The 24160-nt window shown below is 44.4% G+C and overlaps 2 protein-coding genes across 3 annotated transcripts; both read left to right on the top strand.

Annotated features, from left to right (window-relative positions):
* The first annotated feature begins 3329 nt into the window (after positions 1–3329).
* znf576.1 (zinc finger protein 576, tandem duplicate 1) lies at positions 3330–12634 on the top strand. The gene is made up of 8 exons (XM_084157987.1): positions 3330–3387; positions 4074–4200; positions 4378–4551; positions 4800–5315; positions 5520–9824; positions 9935–10121; positions 10267–10489; positions 10733–12634. Exons 2-8 carry the CDS (start codon positions 4092–4094, stop codon positions 12155–12157), a joined length of 6939 nt encoding a protein of 2312 aa, XP_084014113.1. The 5' UTR covers positions 3330–3387; positions 4074–4091; the 3' UTR covers positions 12158–12634.
* Positions 12635–12895: 261 nt separating this feature from the next.
* znf576.2 (zinc finger protein 576, tandem duplicate 2) lies at positions 12896–22950 on the top strand. Of its 2 annotated transcripts, none has more exons than XM_084158025.1 (5): positions 12896–12934; positions 14114–14279; positions 18274–18389; positions 18613–18756; positions 20516–22950. In XM_084158025.1, exons 2-5 carry the CDS (start codon positions 14132–14134, stop codon positions 21344–21346), a joined length of 1239 nt encoding a protein of 412 aa, XP_084014151.1. In that variant the 5' UTR covers positions 12896–12934; positions 14114–14131; the 3' UTR covers positions 21347–22950. The 2 variants fall into 2 exon arrangements, with proteins under 2 accessions (XP_084014151.1, XP_084014152.1); XM_084158026.1 differs by having other exon boundaries at positions 12925–13199.
* Positions 22951–24160: the final 1210 nt, after the last annotated feature.

Genomic DNA, 24160 nt, shown 5'->3' with positions numbered 1-24160 from the left:
GGCGTGCTTGGCCACGCAGTCATGGATGAACAGGGAGTACAAGAGGGGGCTGAGCACGCACCATTGTGGGGCCCCAGTGTTGAGGATCAGCAAATTGGAGATGTTGTTTCCTACCTTCACCACCTGGGGGTGGCCCGTCCGGAAGTCCAGGACCCAGTCGCACAGGGCGGGGTTCAGAACCAGGGCCTCGAGCTTGATGATGAGCTTGGAGGGTACTATGGTGTTGAATGCTGAGCTATAGTCAATGAACAGCATTCTTACATAGGTATTCCTCTTGTCCAGGTGGGATAGGGCAGTGTGCAGTGTGATGGCGATTGCATCATCTGTGGATCTATTGGGGCGGTAAGCAAATTTAAGTGGGTCTAGGGTGACAGGTAAGGTAGAGGTGATATGATCCTTGACTAGTCTCTCAAAGCACTTCATGATGACAGAGGTGAGTGCTACAGGGCGATAGTCATTTAGTTCAGTTACCTTTGCTTTCTTGGGTACAGGAACAATGGTGGCCATCTTGAAGCATGTGGGAACAGCAGACTGGGAAAGTGAGAGATTGAATATGTCCATAAACACACCAGCCAGCTGGTCTGCGCATGCTCTGAGGACGCGGCTAGGGATGCCGTCTGGGCCGGCAGCCTTGCGGGGGTTAACATGCTTAAATGTCTTAATCACGTCGGCCACAGAGAAGGAGAGTCCACAGTCCTTGGTAGTGGGCCTCGTCAGTGGCACTGTGTTATTCTCAAAGCGGGCGAAGAAGGTGTTTAGCTTGTCTGGAAGCGAGACGTCGGTGTCGGCTACGTGGCTGGTTTTCCTTTTGTAGTCCGTGATTGTCTGTAGACCCTGCCACATACGTCTTGTGCCTGAGCCGTTGAATTGCGACTCCACTTTGTCTCTATACTGTAGCTCAGTTGGTAGAGCATGGCGCTTGCAACTCCAGGGTTGTGGGTTCGTTTCCCACGGGAGGCCAGTATGAAAATGTATGCACTCACTAACTAACTGTAAGTCGCTCTGGATAAGAGTGTCGACTAAAATGTAAATGTTTTGCCAGTTTAATTGCCTTGCGGAGTGAGTATCTACACTGTTTGTATTCTGCCATATTCCCAGTCACCTTGCCATGGTTGAATGCGATGGTTCGCGCTTTCAGATTGGCGCAAATGCTGCCATCTATCCACGGTTTCTGGTTAGGGTAGGTTTTAATAGTCACAGTGGGCACAACATCACCTATACACTTCCTGATAAACTCAGTCACCGTTTCGGTGTATTCGTCTAAATTATTTTCGGAAGCTACCCAGAACATATCCCAGTCCGCGTGATCAAAACAATCTTGAAGCGTGGATTCCGATTGGTCAGACCAGCGTTGAAAAATTCCTTAGCACGGGTATTTCCTGTTTGAGTTTCTGCCTATAGGAAGGGAGGAGCAAAATGGAGTCGTGGTCAGATTTGCCGAAAGGAGGGCGGGGGAGGGCCTTATTACCATCCTGGAAGTTCGAATAGCAATGGTTGAGGATTTTGGCAGCGCGAGTACAACAGTCGATATGTTGATAGAACTTCGGCAGCCTAGTCCTCAAATTTGCATTGTTAAAATCCCCGGCTACAATAAATGCAGCCTCAGGATATGTGGTTTCCAGTTTGCATAAAGTCCAGTGAAGTTCTTTGAGGGCCGTCATGGTATCGGCTTGAGGGGGGATATACACGGCCGTGACTATAACCGAAGAAAATTATCTTGGGAGATAATAAGGTCGACATTTGATTGTGAGATATTCTAGGTTGGGTGAACAAAAGGACTCGAGTTCCTGTATGTTACTACAATTACACCATGAGTCGTTAATCATGAAACACACACCTCCGCCCTTCTGCTTCCCGGAGAGATATTTATTTCGACAGAATATCCCAAGAGAGCCATGTTTCCGTGAAACAAAGTATGTTACAGGCCTTGATGTCTCTCTGGAAAGAAATCCTTGCCCGGAGTTCGTCGATCTTGTTAACCAAAGACTGAACATTAGCGAGTAGTATACTTGGAAGCGGTGGGTGGTGTGCGCGCCTCCTAAGTCGAACCAGCAGGCCGCTCCGAGTGCCTCTCCTCCGCCGGCGATGTTTTGGGTCAGCCGCTGGAATCAGTTCAGTTGCCCTGGGGAGAATAAACAAAGGATCTGCTTCGGGAAAGTCGTATTCCTGGTCATAATGCTGGTGAGTTACTGCCGCTCTGATATCCAATAGTTTTCCCCCGGCTGTATGTAATGATACAAAACACTTTCTGAGCTAATAATGTAAAAAAAATACATAAAAAAACAAAATACTGCAAAGTTTCGTAAGAGCTAGTCGTAAGGCTGCCATCTTCGTCGGCGCCAGGTTGTTCTGTCCCCTCTCAACACTTTTTAAACTTTTGGTGCCAGAGTGACAGCGGTAGGCCTATAGGTGCACTTGATTTGATCTCTAGGGCTGTCAGGTATGCAGAGTTCTAACTTCAGACACATGAAATGGTTCAAAATGGGAACACCTTGCCTTCCCGGTGCTTGGCCTGCTGAATCAAGTGCATCTACCGCCAACAGCGCAAAACAAAACAAAAAATGGTGACGCAAGGCTTTATTATTTTATTTTTTTTACCTTGTAGTATTAATGGTGATATGGCCTCTGCAGAAGTCAGGGCATTCCTACTTCTTAGAGCAGAGCTGTTGTGAAGGAAGTCAGTTTGTGTTTATACAGGACCTCCCGCCCCTCCTACCATTAACCAATCATGTCAATGCAGAGCCACTCCGAGCCCTCCGCATTGTTACAATCGCGGAACCTCTGGAGGTACGCAGAGGCCAAATTGAGCTCTTTACCGCATTGCTGTGCGCCTCTCAAATTTTGTAACAATGCGGAGGGCTCCGAGTGGGGCACTTGAAGGGCTGCTTTACTGGCCCCCTGTAGCTCAGTTGGTAGAGCATGGCGCTTGCAACGCCAGGGTTGTGGGTTCGATTCCCACGGGGGGCCAGTATGAAAAAATTTATGCACTCACTAACTGTAAGTCACTCTGGATAAGAGCGTCTGCTAAATGACTAACATGTAAAATGTAAAAAAAAAAAATGTAATAATATGGAGGTCTCAGTATAGCTCCACATTGACAGGATTGGTTGACGGTAGGTGAGGGCGGGAAGTCCTGTATAAACAAACATAAACTGCGTTGCTCAGCGAAGCGCAAGAAGTATGAACGCACGGCCAATCCAAATATCAGATTTACCACGCAGCGTCTTTAAGGCCAAGCAATTAATAAATGCATCTCAGGAAAAACTACAAGTCCCATTCTGCAACCTGGTTTGGGTATGACGCCATGATCTCCTCAGCTCGTTAGTGTTGGCTTTGTGCGAAGCGAGGAACGACGCGGAGATATCTAGGCGAAACAAACTAACATAGGTAACGTTATAGATTTACACATAGTGGTGTGTTCATATGATCAGTCATACGGCGATATAAAGGCCGCTTGTGTGTAATGCTGAGCGTTGCAAATGTTTTAAATCCATGCAAAGTTAGCTATTTGTATGCCTTTCATCAATGCCGTTTCTGAGCTGTCCAGTAGCCTACCAGCAAGACATCCGAACAATTAAAGATGATGGATGGACACCAGTTAGTTGTGTGCAATAACGTTCCTCATCAATATTTGGCTTGTTTAGTCGGCCCGTCATTTGCGCAGCAGTGAAGTACCCCTGGTTGTTGGTGTTGGTTTTCTGTTCTAGCGCAATGTAAAATACCATCCTTGTAGCCTATAATCCACCCCGCGTTGAGAGCGTCTTTGTCATACAAATTTAGTGTCCATTCATTTGCCTGCCTGCCAGCTGTTGACAAATGAAGTAGCATGTCATGATTCCCTTGGAATCCGAGCCTATAGGCTCAGCTTGGGATGCCCCTTCAGAATAAAGAGTCGGTTGCTTTACGTGCACACATTATGGGTCGGTGTCTTTTTTAATAAATAAAACGTCTATTTTGGCCTGTGTTTTAGTGTGCAGTGTGTGATTTACTGTTTTCCACGCCATTGTGTTTTACCTTAATGCAGATTTAGTATGTTGTGTGAGAGTGTTGTTGAACTTGTCACTCTTCTGCAGGGAATTCGTTTTACAGACATGGAGGGACCTCCAGTAGTGGAGGCAGGAACAAAGTTGGTCATGGAGAGCTTGACACAGCCAGTGGAGACAGTTGAACAAGCAGTAGAAACCGAGGAACAACCTAAAGGTGAACAATACATGGAAACTGATGAACTACCAATGGAGACAGGGTTACAACCAGTGGAAACTGGGGAACAACCAATGAGTGAACTGCTACCTGCCACAGTAGAAGAGGCTTTGGAGTGTGTCTCAGACCCCACTCCTCCTACAGAGATAATACTTGAACTATCCGCTGTTCCTCTAGAGTCTGCTGCTCCTGAAGAGTGGGAACTGGACCAACCTGAGGATGCACAGAAGGAGACTCATGGGGATTACGTGGCCGCTGGTGACAGAAAAAATATTCCCCCCAAGAAGAACAGAATGGAGCCACTCAAGATGGACATGTCCAGGCCACCAAAAATGGTGATGCCTCTCACATGTGAGTATTGAACTTCTTCTCTGATAGTCTAACATGATTGTTAACATGTAATACATTTTTTAGATTTATCTTTCAATGCTTTAGTATTGCAGACAGAATCTCATATTGTCCCCTGTAGTGTTTTTATGCTATTTACATAAGCTGTTTTAAGCTATTACTACAGTTCATTCATTTGCGCTCTTATAATAACCTCCATTGTGTCTCAGCTTCTGACCTTCTGTCCTCCAATCCCCTCTCCCTCCATCCAGCTTCCCAGATCTCCCTGCAGTGCCTGGAGTGTCACATCATCTTCAGCGACCAGAAGAGCAAAGAGCGACACCTCAAGCAGAGCCACCCGGCAGAGTACGAGCAGTGCATTCTGGAGGGTGCCCTGTTTACCTGCTACGTCTGCGACCGCCATTTCACCAACTCCAGTGACCTCATGCTTCACCAGCGTGCACACACGGAAAAGCAGCCCTTCAAGTGCCCCATCTGTGGTGAGGCCTTCAGCCGCTCCTCTGAGCTCACCCTCCATAAGAAGGTTCACTTCGGCGAGCACGGATACACCTGTTCAGACTGTGGAAAACCCTGCAAGACACTCACCTTACTGAATTATCACCGCCGCACGCACACAGGGGAGAGGCCCTATGTGTGTAAGGAGTGTGGCAAGAGGTTTAGCATGTCCAAGGCCCTCCAGAAACACGCACTAGCGCATTCGCTGGAAGGAATGGTAGAAGGTGGAGGGATCACACCACTGACCAAGGCACAGCTAAAGAAGAATAGTGGTGAGTACTGAAAAACCTGTTTATGTTTTCATGTCATACAACTACTGTGCTAAACTGGGATGTGCAGTGAAATGATAGTGATATACACTATACAGCGATAAAGCTAGTGATTCTATGCAGAGCCAAACCTTTTTGTTAGTGACAAACGACAACCTCACCCTTTACACCAAGATATAAACTTTCATCTTTATTATTTGTATCTAGGCACTGCAGCGGTAAAATTCCCATGCTCCATGTGCAAGGCAACCTTCAAGACTGCCAAGACACGGCTGCATCACATGAAACACAAGCACAGCCTGTGTGTTACAGCACCCAGCAGCAGCAGCACACTAGCTGGCCAACAGGTGAAGCCAGGTCAGCCCATCATAACCCAGGCTCCTATGGGCCAGCCAACCTTTCTCCACATGGAACCCCTTGGGCCCCACCAGCAGGTGGACAACATAGACACTGAACAAATCCGGAAACTAATAGAATCTATGGGGAACGTGCGCAAAGTGAACCAGGTGGTGATACTGGGACAGGTGCCGCCACACGGTCAACCATTGGCTCTACAGTGGCTACAGGGAATGAGAGAGCATTTGCAACCTCGTTTTACTCAACCAGAGTTTATAGAGCTGAAAAAGACTGGGGGTGGAGAAACTAAGTCAATGGGACTGGAACAGGCAAAGCCACAATTTGAATCATTGGAACCAACTATTACATTGGAACCTGTAATATCAGATGGACAAATGGAGACCCCATTACTTTCACACACACAGGAAGTTACATACACTGTGCCAGCTGAGCATGCTGGATTAACACAAACACATGAAGGAGAGATGATTCCTCAGCAGTTACTCGGACAGACTGGTCAGACCGTTGAAGAAGAGAACAATAGGATTCAGACTGTATCAGTGGAACAGGTGTTCTGTCACAGTGAAATAGTTGAGCTGGGGAAAACAACTGAACAAAGTCAAACGGTTGTGTTGGAAGTCACTCCCTCACTGATACCAACTCTGGAGTTGGAACAGACTCAAACTGATCAACAGGGACTTATGTCTGCTTCCTCACTACCAACAATTCTATTTGAACAGACTTCTGGACAGAATCAAATGGTTCAGGAGGGAAATATGTCTGTCCCGTCACTCATACCAACAGTTGAGTTAACGCTGACGACATTAAAAACTGATCAGCAGGACGAACTCTCCACTTCCTCATTGGTACCAACAGTTAAGTTTGCACAAACTCCTCCTGGACAAACAAGCCAGGTTGGAGAGACAGCCACACATATGGAAACAATACAGTTAGATCAGATCCATTCCAATATTGGACAGACACAACAGATAGGAATAGGAGGGCAAGGATCAGTTGAGAAACCTCTTCTAGAAAACACAGAGAGTGAGCAGCACCACATTTTGGAAAAGCCTTGCGAAGGAAAGAAACAGACAGCACAAGAGCAGTTGCAAACACTGATCGATAAGTCTGCTTCTAACAACGCACTAAACAACAGAGAAATACAACCTCGCAGTCAGATGTCAGAAATATTCCCTCCGCCATTAGAGACAAAAAAGACGCCACAGAGTTCACAACTGCCTGTGCATTTGATGTCAGTACAAGAATTTGTAAAAGTGAGGACGAGAAAGCAGCCAAAGAACTCTATAATGCAAGGAAATATGCAACAACAGACAGTTGAGTTGAAAGAGAAGCCTACCAAACGACCAAGAGCAAAGAAAGCTTGTCTTGTCGTGAAGTTTGGTCCTAAAGAGAAAGAGAAGCCTAAAAATCGGAAGAAGCTTCCACAACCATCTAAGCTGCTTCAGAAAGGAGACCAGATTCAGGACGTGAACCAAATGTCTCTCACAACTCAACCTGACAAAAAATTGCCCTTAAAAAAGATTGGTCAAGAAAAAAAGGTCAAGAAAAAAAACGATATTTCCAAGTCAAAAATAAAATCCCCATCTATATTGTGTGACTCACATGTGCAGCAAGTCTTGCAGGTAGAAGAGCAGGTGCAGCAAGTGAAGCCGAGGAAGAAGAAAGTAAAAAAGCAAAAAGATGTCATTAATGAGACTCATTCTGAGCAGATTAGCTCTGAGCAGATTAGCGAGCAAGAGGTGATAGCTCCACCCAAGCCAAAAAAGAAAAAGCAGCAGAAGATACGGCAGGAGGACCAGCCTAAGAAAACAAAGGGCCAAAAGCGATCAAAAACGGGGAGAAAGAAAAATAAACCGAATATGGAAGCAAGCCCTATATCAGAAGATATGCCCGACCCTGAAATAAAGCAACAGTCCCTACTCCTACTGAAGGGTCACAAACAGCCCCAATTAAAAGTTTACAAATTAGATGCCTCAAAAGCCCCCCAAGGGCAAACAGATCCCCAGCAAGACCAAGACACCTATCCCATCCATAAGAAGAAAGGGCCAAAAAGCAAACAACTGAAAATGCTAGCTGCTGGAGGAAATAGAAAAGTAGGGAGGCCCAAAAAGAGCCACACAGCACTCTCTATGTTGGATCCTTTAAAGGCTACACCTCATTCTTCTGACACATCTCCGACCAAGCCAAAGACCAGCAGGAAACGTAAGGCCCCAAAAGTGGAGACCGAGGGGATCATCAGCGGCTCTCATTCCCGGCGAGCCCTTGAATGTAAGGACTGTGGAGAGAGGTTCTCTGACGTCTCGTCCCTCCAGGAGCACAAGGCAGCTCTGCATGCAGTGGAGAGCCCTGGTCTCACCTACACTAATGGCAACATCTTTGAGGGCGTTTCTGGGTCAGATCTAGGCCAGCCTCCACTAAAAGTGACTGAAGAGGTCATTGAGAATTCATTGAGTCAAAACACGTTTGGAATGCAGGTAGCATCTGACTGGGATATAGAGGTGGAGATGAGAGAGAGAGGGTTGGGAGAAAGAGGGGAGCGAGTCTCATTCCCAGCCCTAAACCCTTCCCCCTCTCTGCCTCTGGCTGCTGCGCTTGTTGAAAGTGGACAGAAGGAAAGGGAGAAGAACATGGATAACACTGCAGAGGGGATGGAATCATTTTCTCATATGGCCCCAAATTCAACTCTATCTTACTCCCCTCCACAAGTTCAATTCCCTTATCTGTCCAAATCTGACAAGGTCCAAACCCTTCTGTCTGAGAGTCTTTCTCCTCCTCACCTCACACCCATAGCCCCCTTCCACAGCTGTCACCAAACAGAGGACACGAAGTCAGAGAGTCAGGGCAATATGAATGACACTGCTGATGCTCTCATACCTACTGTTTCTGGATCTGAGCACCTAGGGCCTATTGAGGATGAAATTAAAGAGGAGTTACTACTTGAGGTGGATTTGGTCACTGTTGGGGATGGGGACCAAAATGAGGGGGAACACCAGAGCTCACCTCATGAAGACAGTTCACACAATGAGGGATCCAGCCTTCATGACAACAACAGCACTCATGCACTACCTACACCTGCTCAGATTGAAAATGTGAATAGAACTGTAACAACCCAAAATGCACAGACCGAATCCTGCCCCTCTGACCCACTGGAGATCAAGCAAGAAGAGGAGGAGATTATGGTGCACAGGAGAGAAGAGGAAAAGAGGGAAGTGGGCAGAAAGAATTACACCAGGGGCAGGAGAAGAGGAGTTGGACGTGGGAGGAGAGGTTCAGCCACAAGGAAGAGTCTAGAAAGAGAGGGCATGAGAGAAATGGAACCAGAGAAAGAAACTGATGAATGTCGGGTAGTCTACCAGCTGTATTCACTCACTAACGATACTGAAATCAAGGATGAAGCAGACGTCACTACTCTCCATCCTGGTCAGTCATCTCCCATCAGTTTACAGACCGAGATCAGATCTATCTCTGAGCAAAACACGCAAACAGCTCCATGTCCATCTAGATCCTGCATCCCACTGCTAGAGGAGGACCCTGAGGACCAGGTAGTGTTTGAGCTAGAGTCAGTCACCACCAGTGTGGTGGAGGTGTTGAAGACAGAAGATGGGATGGTGATGAAGGGAGTAGCAGGGGACCAGAACAACAGAGACACTGGCCAATCCCCAGGCATCATACTGGAGAGGTTCCTCACCTCAAGGCAGAGAGAGGCAGCAGTAGGGGAGAATGGAGTGGTGCTCATGGCAGACTTGAGAGGTCAGGAGGTCAAGGTGGAGGAGAACACCTCAGATTTGGTTCCCGTGCCACACACCTCTCATGCCAGACACACAGTGGAGCAGAGGGGGGTCAGGATGTATCTGGTGAAGCAAGAAAACAACCTGGTTTTGAATGACCCCCAGGTTAGTCATGGTCAATCCCAATTGAATGTGGAGCAGAGCAGTGCCAGGCAGTGCATATTCTACCCAGTGAAGGAGGAGGAGAGTGAGCTTCTGGAGGAGCCATCTCAAAGTGAGCAGGGGGTACCAGTGCTGGTGGTGCCTGGAGAGTCCAGACTCAACCATCCAGTGGAGGATCTATCCATTACCAACCCTGACGTAGAGGAGTATGAGGTGAACAGGAGAGCAGCAAAGTTGGGAAATGAGATCAATGAGTATGGAGAAGGTAAGATCTACTCAACATGAGTCATGTGTTGTAGCAATGTACATGATCAGTTTCATAAGCAATAGTGAAGGTATCCATAGATGTGACTAAATGCTGTTTATTTTTTCAAGGGGACCTGGACTTTGAGCAGCAGGACACTGAGGAGCTTGTTGATTTCCTACTTCAGAATTCTGACGCAGTGGAGTCAGAGGTTGTTGAATGTTCTGACCCACAGCCTGACCCTGAGGCTGTAGTTATGGCCCGTTACCATGACAGCCAAAATCATGCCTCACTGCATTCAAATGAAATACCAAACAAGTAAGAATTGTAATTTGCCTTTTACTCATCATGAATACACTGTACAATATAATTTTAAAGTTTCTACTTTATTGTCATGTACTGTATGTATCCTTAAAGACATGTCATGTTGTCAGTTTTGATGTAAATTGTTGTCCTCTCTCAGCTTGCCAACCACAAAAAGCCAGGCTGATTCAGGATCTACGGGAGGGTCCCAGACAGGAACTGGCTACATGAAACCCATTGATTACTTCTCCAAGTATTTTGGTTGGGACACTTGGGCAGAGATTGCCCGGTGCACAAATAAAGTGTCCCATCTATCGAACCCAGTGACAGCAAAAGAGGTGGCCCAGTTTGTCGGAATCCACATTGCCATGGGAACATTGAAGGTATTTAAATAAAAGTATTAGCGTATAACCTGAATCTTATTCATATTGCGTCTAGTTTTATTGCATCGTCATCCTTACTACACTGAATGGGACATGTAAAGAACAAAGTAGTTAGGCCTAGTGGGTCAAACTCATGCTAATCTCTGCACTTTTGAATGTCTACAAACAGTCATTGTTATGAGCATACTATCTAATGCTGCATAAACTAACATCATCGTCTTCAATGTCTTTCTCCTCTCCTAGTTCCCCAGTCTCAAGCTGTACTGGCAGGACTTCACCAGGGTGCCTCTGGTTGCTGACACCATGTCTGCCTCCCGCTTCTCCCAGCTCTCCTGCAAACTGCAACTGGCATCTCCAGTGCCAGCAGGGGATCCCATGGACACCCACGAAGCTGGACACAGTGGTAATCCAGACAGGCCTAAGGAGGGAGACGCCACATGCAACACACTCCGAGCTTTATACACCCCAGCTAATTCTACAGTTGGCACAATTGAAGCTGAACTGGATGGCAGTGGCCACACACTTACAAGCGGCCACAGTCAAATACAAGCTCTTAGCTCTAAGTCTGTGTCTGCAAAATCCACAACACAGACGTCCACAATCCCTCACAGCAATTGGCAGAGGTGTGGGGACATACCATCCAGCCAGGACTGTTTTAGTTTTAAAACTGACCCCCTTTGGAAGGTTAGACCGTTACTGGACCACGTTCGGGCCGGATGCCTGATGCTGAGAAGAGAGGGTGACCATGGAGTCGATCAATACCCTCTCCCTTTGACGTGTAGAGCGGTCAACAACAAGCGGCCCTCCTTGCACAGCACTGTCTTAGTTGGATCGGACGGTCTGATCCTAGATTTCAACCTTAGTCTGGATCTCTCCATTAAAGAGGCCACTGTTGAGAAAATGGTGCCCAGAGAAGGGATGGTGTATCTCTGCAAGCAGGAGCTCTCTACCCCTGCCATGTTGGAGCACCTCCTAGGGTCTGGGGTTCACGGTGCGGGCAAGGTGGGAGGAGCCAAAGGACAGATGGGTGATGAGTTTGTTAGCTCTGACGGGCGGCTGATGCTACACAGGTACCATCTCGGCTTCATCCTCTCTACTGTAGAGAAGGCCCAGAAGAACATGGCATCTCTCGTCGACAGCTTTGAGAAGGCCCAAAAGGCAGCCAGCCTCAATAGAGACTTAATAAATCTCTACCATTCCCCACTCTCAGCCTCTGCACCAACTAGCTGGCCACAGGCTGTTCTGTGGTACCTTACAGATCTGGCTCTGGTAAACTCATGGATGCAGTACAGGCAGGATCATGTTCCTCTGCCTGAGCCTCTGAACCTCATGGCATTCAGGCTAGAGGTCTCCAAGGCCTTGGTCCTCTCCAGTGGCTCAGACACCCAGGACTCAGCCCCTCCGCACCCCCCTCCTCAGAAATTACACGCCCCGGGCACAGCCCCAGATCCTGGCCTGTTACAGGAGAGTCCTCTCCCTGATGTGGCCACGAGGTATGACGGTTCGGGCCACTGGCCTGAGCAGCTTGGGGACAGAGAAGGTGGCAGGTGCCGCTTCGGAGGCTGTGAGCGAATGTCTCGAGTACGATGCCTCAAGTGTTGCGTGTTTCTCTGCATCTCTCGTAACCACAACTGCTTCTTGAATTTCCACAGTCAAGGGAGTTTTTGAAGCGGACTTGCAGTGAAGATAATTAATTAGAGTTCTTTGTTTATTAATTAAGTGGTACATTTTATTTAATGGTATGTTTAGCTTTTTGTAAATGTTATGTTTTTTTATTTTAGGCTAGAAGCTCAGATTTCATATTTTCCCCCCAACCCCAAATATTTGTTTTGTGTACTTCTCTCTTTTCAGTGTCAGCTTTCGTCCTGTGCAGTAAATTAGGAACTTGGTCCCTTTTAGCCTACTGTGTAAATGCAATGGCTTTTGTTGTATGAATTTGCCTACAAAATAAAATGTGAATAGAGAATTAATGATAACCATAAAGTGACTGTCTCTGAAACCAAGTGAAAATACATTTGATGTTTTTTTCCTGAACCTTGTTTTGTTGTTTACATGCCAAGAAGCTTTTGCATGTGTTTTTGGCATTCTTTGTAAATTGAATAATTTATTTAATACTATTTGAGCAAATACATGTAGTAAGCTTTCTAACTGTTTGGGTTGTGAATTGTATTGGTCTACCTGCTGCTCTCAAAGTATATTATTCACCGGAGTTATTAATCTAGTCTTTAGCTACAACCAGCGAATGAATTCGATTATTTACTAAATCAACCGCACCCAAGCATAGACAAACACGTGTCCATGCATTTGCTCAAGTTTTTAGTGAAAACGAGCAGAGAAGCATTACGCTACATTTTTTTTTGCTGAAGACCAAAATATTGCCCTTATCACGTGACAAGGGTCAATTCAATTTCCACATTCACTTCACTGTACTGGAAGCGGTTTGAGGTAGGTGGCTAACGGCTTGTTCACAATTCATGTTTAGCTGTAACGTTAGTTTGCTAATATATCGTTTAAGACTTATGCCTACATATTTACCATATAATTATGGTGGGGCAGTTGGTTTCCGTGAACTAAACGTGTCCGTAATATGCTAAAATGTTATTTCTCCGTTTGAATTGTTAGCCAGCCAGCTAATGTAGCTAGCTAGCTTATGTTATTCGAACTTGAAGTTAACGTTACTTAGCAAACCATTGAGGGAGAGGACTATAAGGTAAGGACACAGCTGACTTTTAAACCCTCTAACAAGAACCTAAAACGGACCCCTAAACTCATTTTAATACATTCTTAACTAAAATATCGGTTTGGGCATCAGGCGTGTCGTTGTAGCCTTTTCCAACCATTGAGGTGAAACTCTTGTAAGACAAACGTTAGCTAAGTCATGTTTACGCAGCTAGTAGACATGTAACATGTATTTAATGTCTATGCTAATGACGATAGACATCTAGCCAAAGTATAACTACCGTTACTTCACTTCGTGAAAATTAAAAGCTGTTTCTGGGGACACTCGCAATATGTCCTTCTAATGACTAATTTACGGTAGCTAGCTAACGTTGGCTATATATGAAATGGTCATCCTCCTCACCGCTAGCTAGCAATCGTTAGGGCCTTGTTGGTTTGGGAACCTATTTCAGCTAACGTTAGCTCCTTGAGCTGCTAGTTATGCATGTTTAACGGTATCTTATGTTTACCTTCTTGCAAGCTAGCAAGCAAATGAAAAATCAATTGATTATGGTCATTTAACTACCTCTAGTTAATTAACGTTAGCTAACCTTAGCTGGCTAAGTAGTTAACTAGTCAACCACTTACTTAACAACTAACATCGAGTTAGCTAGCCAGCTAACGTTAGTAGTTGGCCAGCCATAAATTCAATGGAGCCGTTTTTTTTTTTTTTTTTAAACCAACCAGTCCAAATAAGGGGGATTTAATTGAGATACGCCTGTGCACAAGTGTTATCTATTGAAAATGTATGTAAATGTCTGTCATAACTTTTCAGTTTTCTAGCTTGCAATGTGAGGATAACCATTATGAGCTAAATTAAAGCCCATCTCTGGCTACATGGCATATTCATTTCCCTCCCTCATTGGCTAACTCTCTCTCATCCTCCTTTATGTTTAAACTTTTCAGGACATCCACTCTCCCACGATGGACTCAGACATACTGAATATAGAGGAGATAGTGATGGGGAAGGGGCCACCGGATCCCCCTGCAGAACTGACCACTGAGAAACCAGCGGAACCCTACAAACCCATTTCCTCCTTCAAAGCACCGCCCCCACCCACCATACAACCATGTGAGCTGGGTGGAAGTTACTCTACTGTTTTTGTAATGACTCACAGATAGGGCTGTACGAGTCATGACTGCAGTCAAATTCCACGTGACTGTTTAGTCACGGTAATTGGGCTTCTCCAAGCTCTGATGCTGCTGATGGTCATTAGTAGCCTACCAAACTTGCTAGCTGCCTGGTACTCAGCACTCTATTGTCCCTCTAATTACTCTGACATCAATGCAAATGTAATCGAAAATCTAATCAAACACTTAATGAGAGCCCATGAGCTCATGTTGCGCAACATTTCTATAGGCTATGCAATTGCATGAGAAAACAAAGTGATGGTCTCTTAAAAAGAGGATCCCATCAGCTTTCTATATGCTAGGCCTACTATATTTATTTATCTATTTTCCAAATATTAAGCACATTGCTTCTCTTTACAACAGGAGTATAGCCTACCTGGCTGGCATGAAAATGAACCACGGGAAAAGCATCCTCCATTTGCTATTTAAGTGCATAGATGACGTTTTTTCCCCCGCTACCCCTGTTTCAAGACAGGTGCATGGTAACGGTCCATTCTAAATCAAATACAAATTTCACACACATTTAGTATACAGTACCAGTCAAAAGTTTGGACACCTACTCATTCCAGGGTTTTTCTTTATTTTGACTATTTTCTACGTTGTAGAATAATAGTGAAGACATTTAAACTATGAAATAACACATGGAATCATGTAGTAACCAAAACAGAGTTAAACAAATCAAATTATATTTTATATTTGAGATTCTTCAAAGTAGCCACCCTTTGTCTTGATGACAACTTTGCACACTCTTGACATTCTTTCAACCAGCTTCATGAGGTAGTCACCTGGAATGCATTTAAATTAACAGGTGTGCCTTGTTATAAGTTCATTTGTGGAATTTCTTTCCTTCTTAATGCATTTGAGCCAATCAGTTGTGTTGTGACAAGGTAGGGGTGGTATACAGAAAATAGCCCTATTTGGTAAAATACCAAGTCTATATTTTGGCAAGAACAGCTCAAATAAGCAAAGAGAAACGACAGTCCATTACTTTAAGACATGAAGTACAGTCAATCTGGAAAATTCCAAGAACTTTGAACGTTTCTTCAAGTGCAGTCGCAAAAACCATCAAGCGCTATGATGAAACTGGCTCTCATGAGGACCGCCACAGGAAAGGAAGACCCAGTGTTACCTCTGCTGCAGAGGAGTTACCAGCCTCAGAAATTGCAGCCCAAATAAATGTTTCACAGTGTTCAAGTAACAGACACATCTCAACATCAAGTGTTCAGAGGAGAATGTGGGAATCAAGCCTTCATGGACGAATTGTTGCAAAGAAACCACTACTAAAGGACACCAATAAGAAGAAGAGACTTGCTTGGGCCAAGAAACACGAGCAATGGACCTTAGACCGGTTGAAATCTGTCTTTGGTCTGATGAGTCCAAATTTGAGATTTTTGGCACCAACCGCTTTGTCTTTGTGAGACGCAGAGTAGGTGAACGGATGATCTCCGCATGTGTGGTTCCCACCGTGAAGCATGGAGGAGGTGGTGTGATGGTGTGGGAATGCTTTGCTGGTGACACTGTCAGTGATTTATTTAGAATTCAAGGCCCACTTAACCAGCATGGCTACCACAGCATTCTGCAGCGATACGCCATCCCATCTGGTTTGGGCTTAGTGGGACTATCATTTGTTTTTCAACAGGACAATAACCCAAAACACACTTCCAGGCTGTGTAAGGGCTATTTTACCAAGAAGGAGAGTGATGGAGTGCTGCATCAGATGACCTGGCCTCTACAATCACCCGACCTCAACCCAATTGAGATGGTTTGGGATGAGTTGGACTGCGGAGTGAAGGAAAAGCAGCCAACAAGTGCTCAGCATATGTGGGAACTCCTTCAAGACTGTTGGAAAAGCATTCCAGGTGAAGCTGGTTGAGAGAATGCGAAGTGTGCAAAGCTGTCATCAAGGCAAAGGGTGGCTACTTTGAAGAATCTCAAATATAAAATATGTTTTGTTTAACTCTTTTTTGGTTACTACATGATTCCATTTGTGTTATTTCATAGATGTTATGTCTTCAGTATTATTCTACAATGTAGGAAATAGTACAAATAAAGAAACCCTTGAATGAGTAGGTTTGTTCAAACTTTTGACTGGTACTGTATGTAAAGACAAGATTAAATCAAGAATAGTGTGATGGGTGACTATTAGCCTATCACTTGTGAATTATATATTATCACTTGTGAATGATGCCCAGCTTAAGGCAAGAAACAGCGGATGCTTTTTTGGTGACTTTTTCAAATCATAGTCACACACCTCATGTAGCGTAGCCCATAGGCCTATATGTTTTGATAAGGTTTGTTTCACAACTAAAGTGTCCAAATAACTTCTTAAAATGAAGCACATTAATCTGCTTTACAACGGGTGTAGAGCCTAATTGGCATACATACGCAGCATGTGAGTTTTAAGTTTGGGGAAGAAAATGTTCATTAAAATGCACCTTTTTATAATAAAAGCATTACTTGCATAATCGCATTTGTGGTCACATTTGACAAAGGATGTTTTTCTGCTAATGGAACATTCGCACTTATAGCCTACTGCCATGTGCGCATTGCTGCGCTTATAATGTGAAGAAATAGCCTAACAGTTTATCAACATTTTAAGCTAAATATTCTCATCTGTTGTGTCAGGCTCATTGCTTAAAACAGGTTTTTTGATGCTAGTGGTTGTATTAATTTGGGATCTATCGCATCCCACAACTGTCCCAGAATATGTTTGGAATATTTATTTATTGAATAGAATAGGTCAACTTTTGTACTATAGGGGATAGTAGATTGACATAGGCTAGTGCTTTTGCTGTTCATTAGGCCTACTCATCTTGTTGGCTGAGAAAAAGTAAATATGGACAGTTCTTCCAATATCTTCAATATGCACCTCGGAATTGGATAAGGACGGGCGCAGTTGCAGGTCCGATGTGTGTCTTCACTTGTAGCCTGTGATGGCGAGCCAGAGTGAGAGTTGCTTTGGCACGCAGCCGGGAGAAGGGAATTATAATTATTATATTCATCCCAAGGGCACAACGGCCACTGGCCGCAAAAGGCATGGATTTTTGTAGGGGGCATGTACAGCCACACAAAGAGGATGCAGCCGGGAAATTCGAGGCATTATCAAGTGCTTGTCAAATTGTGATTGAGAGACTGATGAAATGTGTACAGCCTGCGCAAAAAAACAAAGCAGAGCTCATGACTTTAATGCAACTTTTTTCAAATCATCATTAGTCGCATCATGCAGCCAAGAATGTATTAAAAATCTAAACATATAGCCCAACATTTGTCACAACTAAAGTTACATAAATAACTTTAAGTTAAGCATATAGGAGTACCTCTTTCTTTGTTAACCGCTCAACACAGAATAGCCGCATGTGCGCACCTCCTCAAATCGTTTGGAGAAAATATCCTTTCTATTGTATTCTTCATACTATAAAATAATGCCACGGAATTCTAAGCAAATCTTGTCTGCCAAATGAGCTAGTGTAGCCCACAGCCATATGGCATAGCCAGATCAGAGCGTAACATAAGGACAACTCAGAGTATGCTATTCTGTTCTTCTGAAATAGACTACATTTTCTTCATATCATGTTTCTTTAGACCTGTCTAAAATAAATAATGCATTTATTTAGATGGTGTAGGCTATATTACATGGATTTGTCATTTTAAATGTTTTATGTAGATGTTCCAAAGGTCTGCATCAGTGGCTTGTAGGCTATGCGTAGAAGCCAGGAGATGCTAAATGTTTTTATGTTAATTAACGGTCAATTACCGTGAGACTGGCAGTTATTGGCTTGACAATCACTGTGTGACAAAATGTAATGACCGCCACAGCCCTGCTCATAGACGAATACAGATTTTCTTTGGTTTGAATGAAATCAATCTGGTAGGTAGGGAAGGAAGGAAGGCAATGCAGTTTCAGTTGTCAAATCGCTGACCCCCTCTTCTCACAGACCAGCATGAGAACCTGCAGTGTTTCCAGTGCTTCATCACATTCTGTAACTCCAAAGCCAAGGAGAGGCACATGAAGAAGAGCCATCGCGAGGAGTACAAGCAGCAGCTCCAGCAGGTATGCTACTACACAACCTGCCTAACAATCAAAACACTTAATAGAAGAGAGAACCTACTGAAGCCCTGTTTTTACCTTAAACAGTTTTCTGTCATATTAAAAGCTTCAAACAAACATAACAATACTTAATTCCAGACTAGACCAGTAGGAATTTGCGGGGACCCCTCCCCCCCATTTAGCAAAAACTTCTATAAATTATGTTATGCCTGTGTTTTATTCCCAGGGAGATACTCTGTTCACCTGTTATGTGTGTGACCGGACCTTTCCGTCCTCGGAGGAGCTGACCCAGCACCAGGGCTCACACAACAAGGAGGACAAGCCCTTCAAGTGTCCCCACTGCCAGGAGAGCTTCCGCACCTTCTCTGAGGTGAGTGCAGAACAGTGACACAGGTTCTGAACCAATATGTGTTTAGTGTAACACTGCTTGAATAGTTTGAAAAAAACTAGCAAAGTGTCTCGACATAAGAATAAAGAAAGGTGTTTTATTGTCACACATCAGATAGGTGCAGTGAAGTGTGTTGTTTTTACAGGGTCAGCCATAGTAGTACGGCGCCCCTGGAGCAAATTAGGGTTAAGTGCCTTGCTCAAGGGCACATCGACAGAGTTTTCACCTTGTCTGCTGTGATATTCGAACCAGCAACCTTTCACTTACTGGCCCAACACTAACCGCTAGGCTACCTGCTACCCAGGCTACATTAACACTTGCCCAGGGCAATAAAACATTTTCAGGCCAGCAGATTATAGATTTAAGTTGTCCAAATCGTTCAAAAAATCACTATCAAACAATTAGGCTACTCTGATCAGAATTGGATAAAAGTGTCCTCCGGATGTGAAGTGTTGATCACTGTCCTCCCAATCTACGTAGAGTGCATCGGAGTATAATTATTGTAGGCCTGCATTGACAGGCACGAGCAGTCTTTCAATCATGCAGTCGCAAGATTAGTTTTTTAGATCAAAGTGCACATTGTTCATATTCATTGCTAGTTAGTGAGTTATTTGCCCAGTTATAGCACATTTTTGTTCAGCAATGAAAATCCTTGAAAAGTCATGGTGCGTGTATCACCTGTGTGTGTGCCAGTGGGCTGTTGCCACTCGTGTATAACCGCAAATGGCCGACATTCAGTTGATACGGGTGCGCAGTTGATGAAACCAATGCTGCATACTCCGTTTGTAATACTGTCTCTCTAGCTCAAAATTGGCTAGGATTCTCCTCTATTCAATACTGGCCATGAAATTCTGACAAAGTATAAAAAAATCTTAGAATAGCCTAATTGACAAGTAACTCCTATTCTGTCAAGATCTCCCCTGAACACTGAATATTTTAACCTTGCAAATAAACATCTTAGTTAGCTACCTCTCCCACCTTAGCCATTTGATCCTTGGCTTATTGAATTAGGGAATTATTTTATAAAGACATAAAAAGTATTTGGTTGTCATTTTAATGTTGCAGGATGGCCAACTATTGTCCAGGAGATTCCAGGAGAGCTACTGGGTGTGCAGGCTTTTGCTCCAGGCCTGCTCGAACACACCACATTGTAATAAAATCAGCTGCTCAACAGGACCTTGACTGGTGTTTGAGCAGGGTTGGATCAAAAGCGTGCACTCCCAGTAGCTCTCCAGGTGGAGGGTTGACGGACCATGCGTTTTATACAGTAGCCTTTGTATATCCGTGCAGTATTTGACTTTGTGCCGGGTTAAGTGCCTTGCTCAAGCCCACAAGGAGGAGATGTAATACATGGGATCAGAGACCAGCTGCCTTCTATTGTCAATACTAGTGATAATAATGAATGTTATTTTGTGAAGTGGTTCCTTGCATCATACAACACAATTTTCAGTCACCTTTTTTGCCCATGGTGTTTATTTTATTTATTAGTAGTTTTGTAATGTTATTTTTTTTGGGTGGTAGATCAGCTTTAATATTGCAGATAGATTGTAACTTCCATCAATGTAATTGTCTGCATGGTGTTACAGACCTTTTTTTTGTTGTGGCTTGAGCTTTCGGACAAGTAAAAACTCAGTCCTACTTGTCCAAAGGACAAGAGGCTAAAAAAGTTAATGTCAAGCCCCGGACTCTTCCCTCAGCCTTGACTCACGTGTCCGTTCTGTTTACTCTCTGTCCCCCTCAGCTGACGACCCACAGGAGACAGGTCTGTCCAGAGAGGCAGTTTGTATGTAAGGACTGCAGTGAGACCTTCCGCAGCCCTGCCCTCCTTCGTACCCACCGCCTGGCCCAGCACCCCCGTCCAGAGGCAGAGGTGGAAGAGCCAGATGACCCTACCAAGACGCACCGCTGTGGGAAGTGCAACCGGGGCTTCGAAACGGAGTCTGAGCTAATAATGCACCAGGAGAACCACGCCGGTGACCAGCACTGCAACGGCGGCGCCTCGCCAGCCAAGAAGCGCGGACGGCCCATTAAAGCAGAGGACACAGCGGTCGGAGAGAAGAAAGGGAAGAGGAGGAAGAAGAAGGAAGAGGGGACAGAGGAGGCTGAGACTGGAAACAATGCAGAGGAGGCTGCAGCAGCTCCGGCTGAGACCAAGGGGAAAGCAGCAGCCGGCGGCAGACGGGGTCGTCCTAAAGCAACAGCAGGCGAGGAGGCCAGAGAAGACGACAGTGAAGTCCCAGCAGAGGAGAAGAAACCCAAGGCGGCTCCCGCTCCACCCAAGCAGCACCCCTGCCCTGAGTGTGAGCTCACGTTCCATGCCCTGGCCCAGCTCCGCGCCCACAAGAAGGAAAAGCACACCCCACGTAAGGCCCACCCCTGCGAGGAGTGTGAGGAGAGCTTTGCCCGTGCCGAGCAGCTAGAAGCCCACAAGAACCGGGCACACACCAAGGGGCGTTACGCCTGCCCTACCTGTGGCAAGAGCTTTGGCCGAGAGAGCAACCTGAAGGCCCATCAGCAGAGCAGCCACCCGGAGGAGGAGGAGAAAGAGGCAGCGGGCCGCAGCAAGAGATAATTCAGAATGGGGAAGGAGGGGTTTTCTGTAAAGGGATTGGGGAGGGGACGAAGAATCAGAGAGGGATTTTAAAGAATTAGAATTTGGTCAAGGGTTTTTGTTGGTTTGAGGTTGGGTGTGAAATTTAGATCATGAGTTTGGAGTGTTTTTAGAATGTGAGAAAGACGGGTGAGGAATTTCTTGCAGGATTTTTAACAGGTGAGCTGAGATGTCCCACTGATTGTTCAGCATTTGCCATTTTTGGGTTGTGTTAGGATGTTCAAGGCACACATCACGCTTGGAATGACTGACCTACTAACCAAAAGATGTAAGCCGTTGTTAAACCCATCTGTCATACACCTGTGTCTTATCTGGACTAAGAACAACAGCAATTAGTTTTGGGCATCATGTTTGTTCCCTCATTTTTGTTTTGATTAATATCTTTTAAATGATTATCATGATAATTGAGTGTTACTGTTTTTACATTTTTTTAGAGGTGTTTGTGTGAAAGAGTGTGTGTATAATGGCTTTCATGCTGTCTGACACATGGCGCTTTTCTTGTTTGTTTTATGATTTTTATATTGCTAAGTAAGTGTTCTGTAGTAGCAGATGAAATGCAACCACTGTGCATTTTATAAAACCTGTTGAGGATATTTACTATTTGAAAGAGATTTTTGTGAAAAGTAAACATGGATTGGAATGTTTGGGAGTTGCAATTTCTAAGAGACATTATGTTTCTATTTATATATGGTTTCTGGTTCATGTAGTGGTGCATTGTCATGCCAAACTGTTTCTATTATGATTAACTTCTAAATTATACTGCTATTGTTAAATGCACAGAGTAAATGTATAAAAATATGAAAATGTATTTCTCCACTAAGTTAGTTTCGTTTAGGCCCAATGGTTCTTTGGTGTCATGCATAGATTTTCACGTCATCCTAAACAATGGTTGTAATGTAGACTGTAAAGAACCATTGGGCCTAAACGAAACTAACTTAGTGGAGAAATACATTTTGATATTTTTATACTCTGTGCATTTAACGATAGCAGTATAATTTAGAAGTTAATCATAATTGAAACAGTACTCCCGAATCCAGGCTCTGTTGTAGCCTGCCGCGACCGGGAGACCCATGGGGCGGCGCACAATTGGCCCAGCGTCGTCCAGGGTAGGGGAGGGAATGGCCGGCAGGGATGTAGCTCAGTTGGTAGAGCATGGCGTTTGCAACGCCAGGGTTGTGGGTTCGATTCCCACGGGGGGCCAGTATGAAAAAATAAATAATAATAATGAATGCACTCACTAACTGTAAGTCGCTCTGGATAAGAGCGTCTGCTAAATGACTAAAATGTAAATGTAGACTAATAGTCAATGACTCGAATTAGGAGAATCCTGCCACCAGCTACACCTTGTCACCTGTATTTTTTGATTTGTTAGACATAATTTAAATGTCATAAATATTCTAATGAACTTTACATAAATGATTTGTCTTAAGTTTGGCATGATGACGAAATGACCACAGAGGCAGAATGGAAGTGTTCTCATTTCATTGTTCTTCTCCCCGTGTAACATGCCTGGACACTGCCAATATGTAATAAAGAAAGGCGCCCCAAGGACTGCTACAGAATTACATATTTGTCTGTTTGCCTTTCAATGTGTCCTTCATTATCCCCCAGTTTTAATGAATTGTGCATTGTGATGTCACCCACTACTACCTAGCAGCTGTAACTACAGACAGACGATTATCAATTGAAAATTCGGAATTAAACATTAACAGGTAGTAAGTAGGCAAAAAAGATGACTGACCATAGGTCAACCAACGGGAGGCCAATCTTTCTGCGGACAATCACAAACGCAATCCCTCACCTCAATTTAATATTTGTAGAGTATGATTGATAAACGAAAAAAACTGAATCTAAATTAAATATAGGATTTTTGCCGTTGCACGAGAAGTAATTGGGACAACAGCAGATGCCCTGTACCGACAACAAGATGAACATAATTTAGTTTACTACACCCTCTGCTGTTTAAAATAAGGTATTGCGTTTCTAAAATAAAATTACTGACTGAGTTTTGGCCAATGCCTTTTGCATAATCAAAACGAATCTAAGCTTAAAGTATCTTGAGCTTGCTGATTGTAAAATAGTTTACTACACACATAGTTACTGTCTTTATTATATTGGAACCACTTCTTATTATAGAAACATGTAGCTATTAACCTATAATTTATTGAACTTGCTTATCCATTTGATCTCACCTGATTCATTTGGTCCCGTTTCACCTGTTCTCAATCACCCAGCTTCAATATCTTATTCGACCTGAAGGCTGGATACATTTAGAGATGCCACCAAAAAACAAAGGGAGACCTGGGTTTGATCTTACAGGTATTTTGTATCTTTATTGTACAGCTCTCCTCTGTCTTCCTTTTATGCCAGGGACTTGCACATAATAATTTAATGAATGCCCAGTATGATCCGCTTGTTCCATAATTTTGTTTTGCTGATTTGATGTCCTTGTCGTTAGTCATATATATATATTTGTTTTAATTGTTCTTTCTACCAGGATATCCCACTGCTCCACAATCCTCTGCATCTCCTGAGGAGGAGGCATTAGACCTGATTCCAAAGAAGATCTACTGCCATAACTGTGGCTGGAGAGATTCCCTTAGAAATTCATCCTTCTGTGCTCAGTGCCCTGTGGTCCATAGGGATCCTGTTCTGGACCTGTCCCTTGACATGGAACCAAACCTGAGCCAGACGACTGCTGAGCCCACCTGGGATAGTCCACCTCAGCTCCCCTCTCCTGACGCCATAGATCTGGGCTACTCCTCGTTCTCCTTT

Source organism: Coregonus lavaretus (assembly GCF_964263955.1).
Source record: "Coregonus lavaretus genome assembly, chromosome: 3".
NCBI classification, from domain to species: Eukaryota; Metazoa; Chordata; class Actinopteri; order Salmoniformes; family Salmonidae; genus Coregonus; species Coregonus lavaretus.
Note: the sequence above shows the minus strand (reverse complement) of the source record. Positions and strands in the feature narration are given on the sequence as shown.

Excerpts from the sequence above, each read along its gene's own strand:
- znf576.2 (XM_084158025.1), top strand. The coding sequence starts at position 14,132 with ATGGACTCAGACATACTGAATATAGAGGAGATAGTGATGGGGAAGGGG. Across the intron at positions 18,390-18,612 it reads ACAAGCAGCAGCTCCAGCAG|GGAGATACTCTGTTCACCTG; the intron begins GTATGCTACTAC and ends TTTTATTCCCAG. Across the intron at positions 18,757-20,515 it reads GCTTCCGCACCTTCTCTGAG|CTGACGACCCACAGGAGACA; the intron begins GTGAGTGCAGAA and ends TGTCCCCCTCAG.
- znf576.1 (XM_084157987.1), top strand. The coding sequence starts at position 4,092 with ATGGAGGGACCTCCAGTAGTGGAGGCAGGAACAAAGTTGGTCATGGAG. Across the intron at positions 4,201-4,377 it reads AACCGAGGAACAACCTAAAG|AGTCTGCTGCTCCTGAAGAG; the intron begins GTGAACAATACA and ends CTGTTCCTCTAG. Across the intron at positions 9,825-9,934 it reads GATCAATGAGTATGGAGAAG|GGGACCTGGACTTTGAGCAG; the intron begins GTAAGATCTACT and ends TATTTTTTCAAG.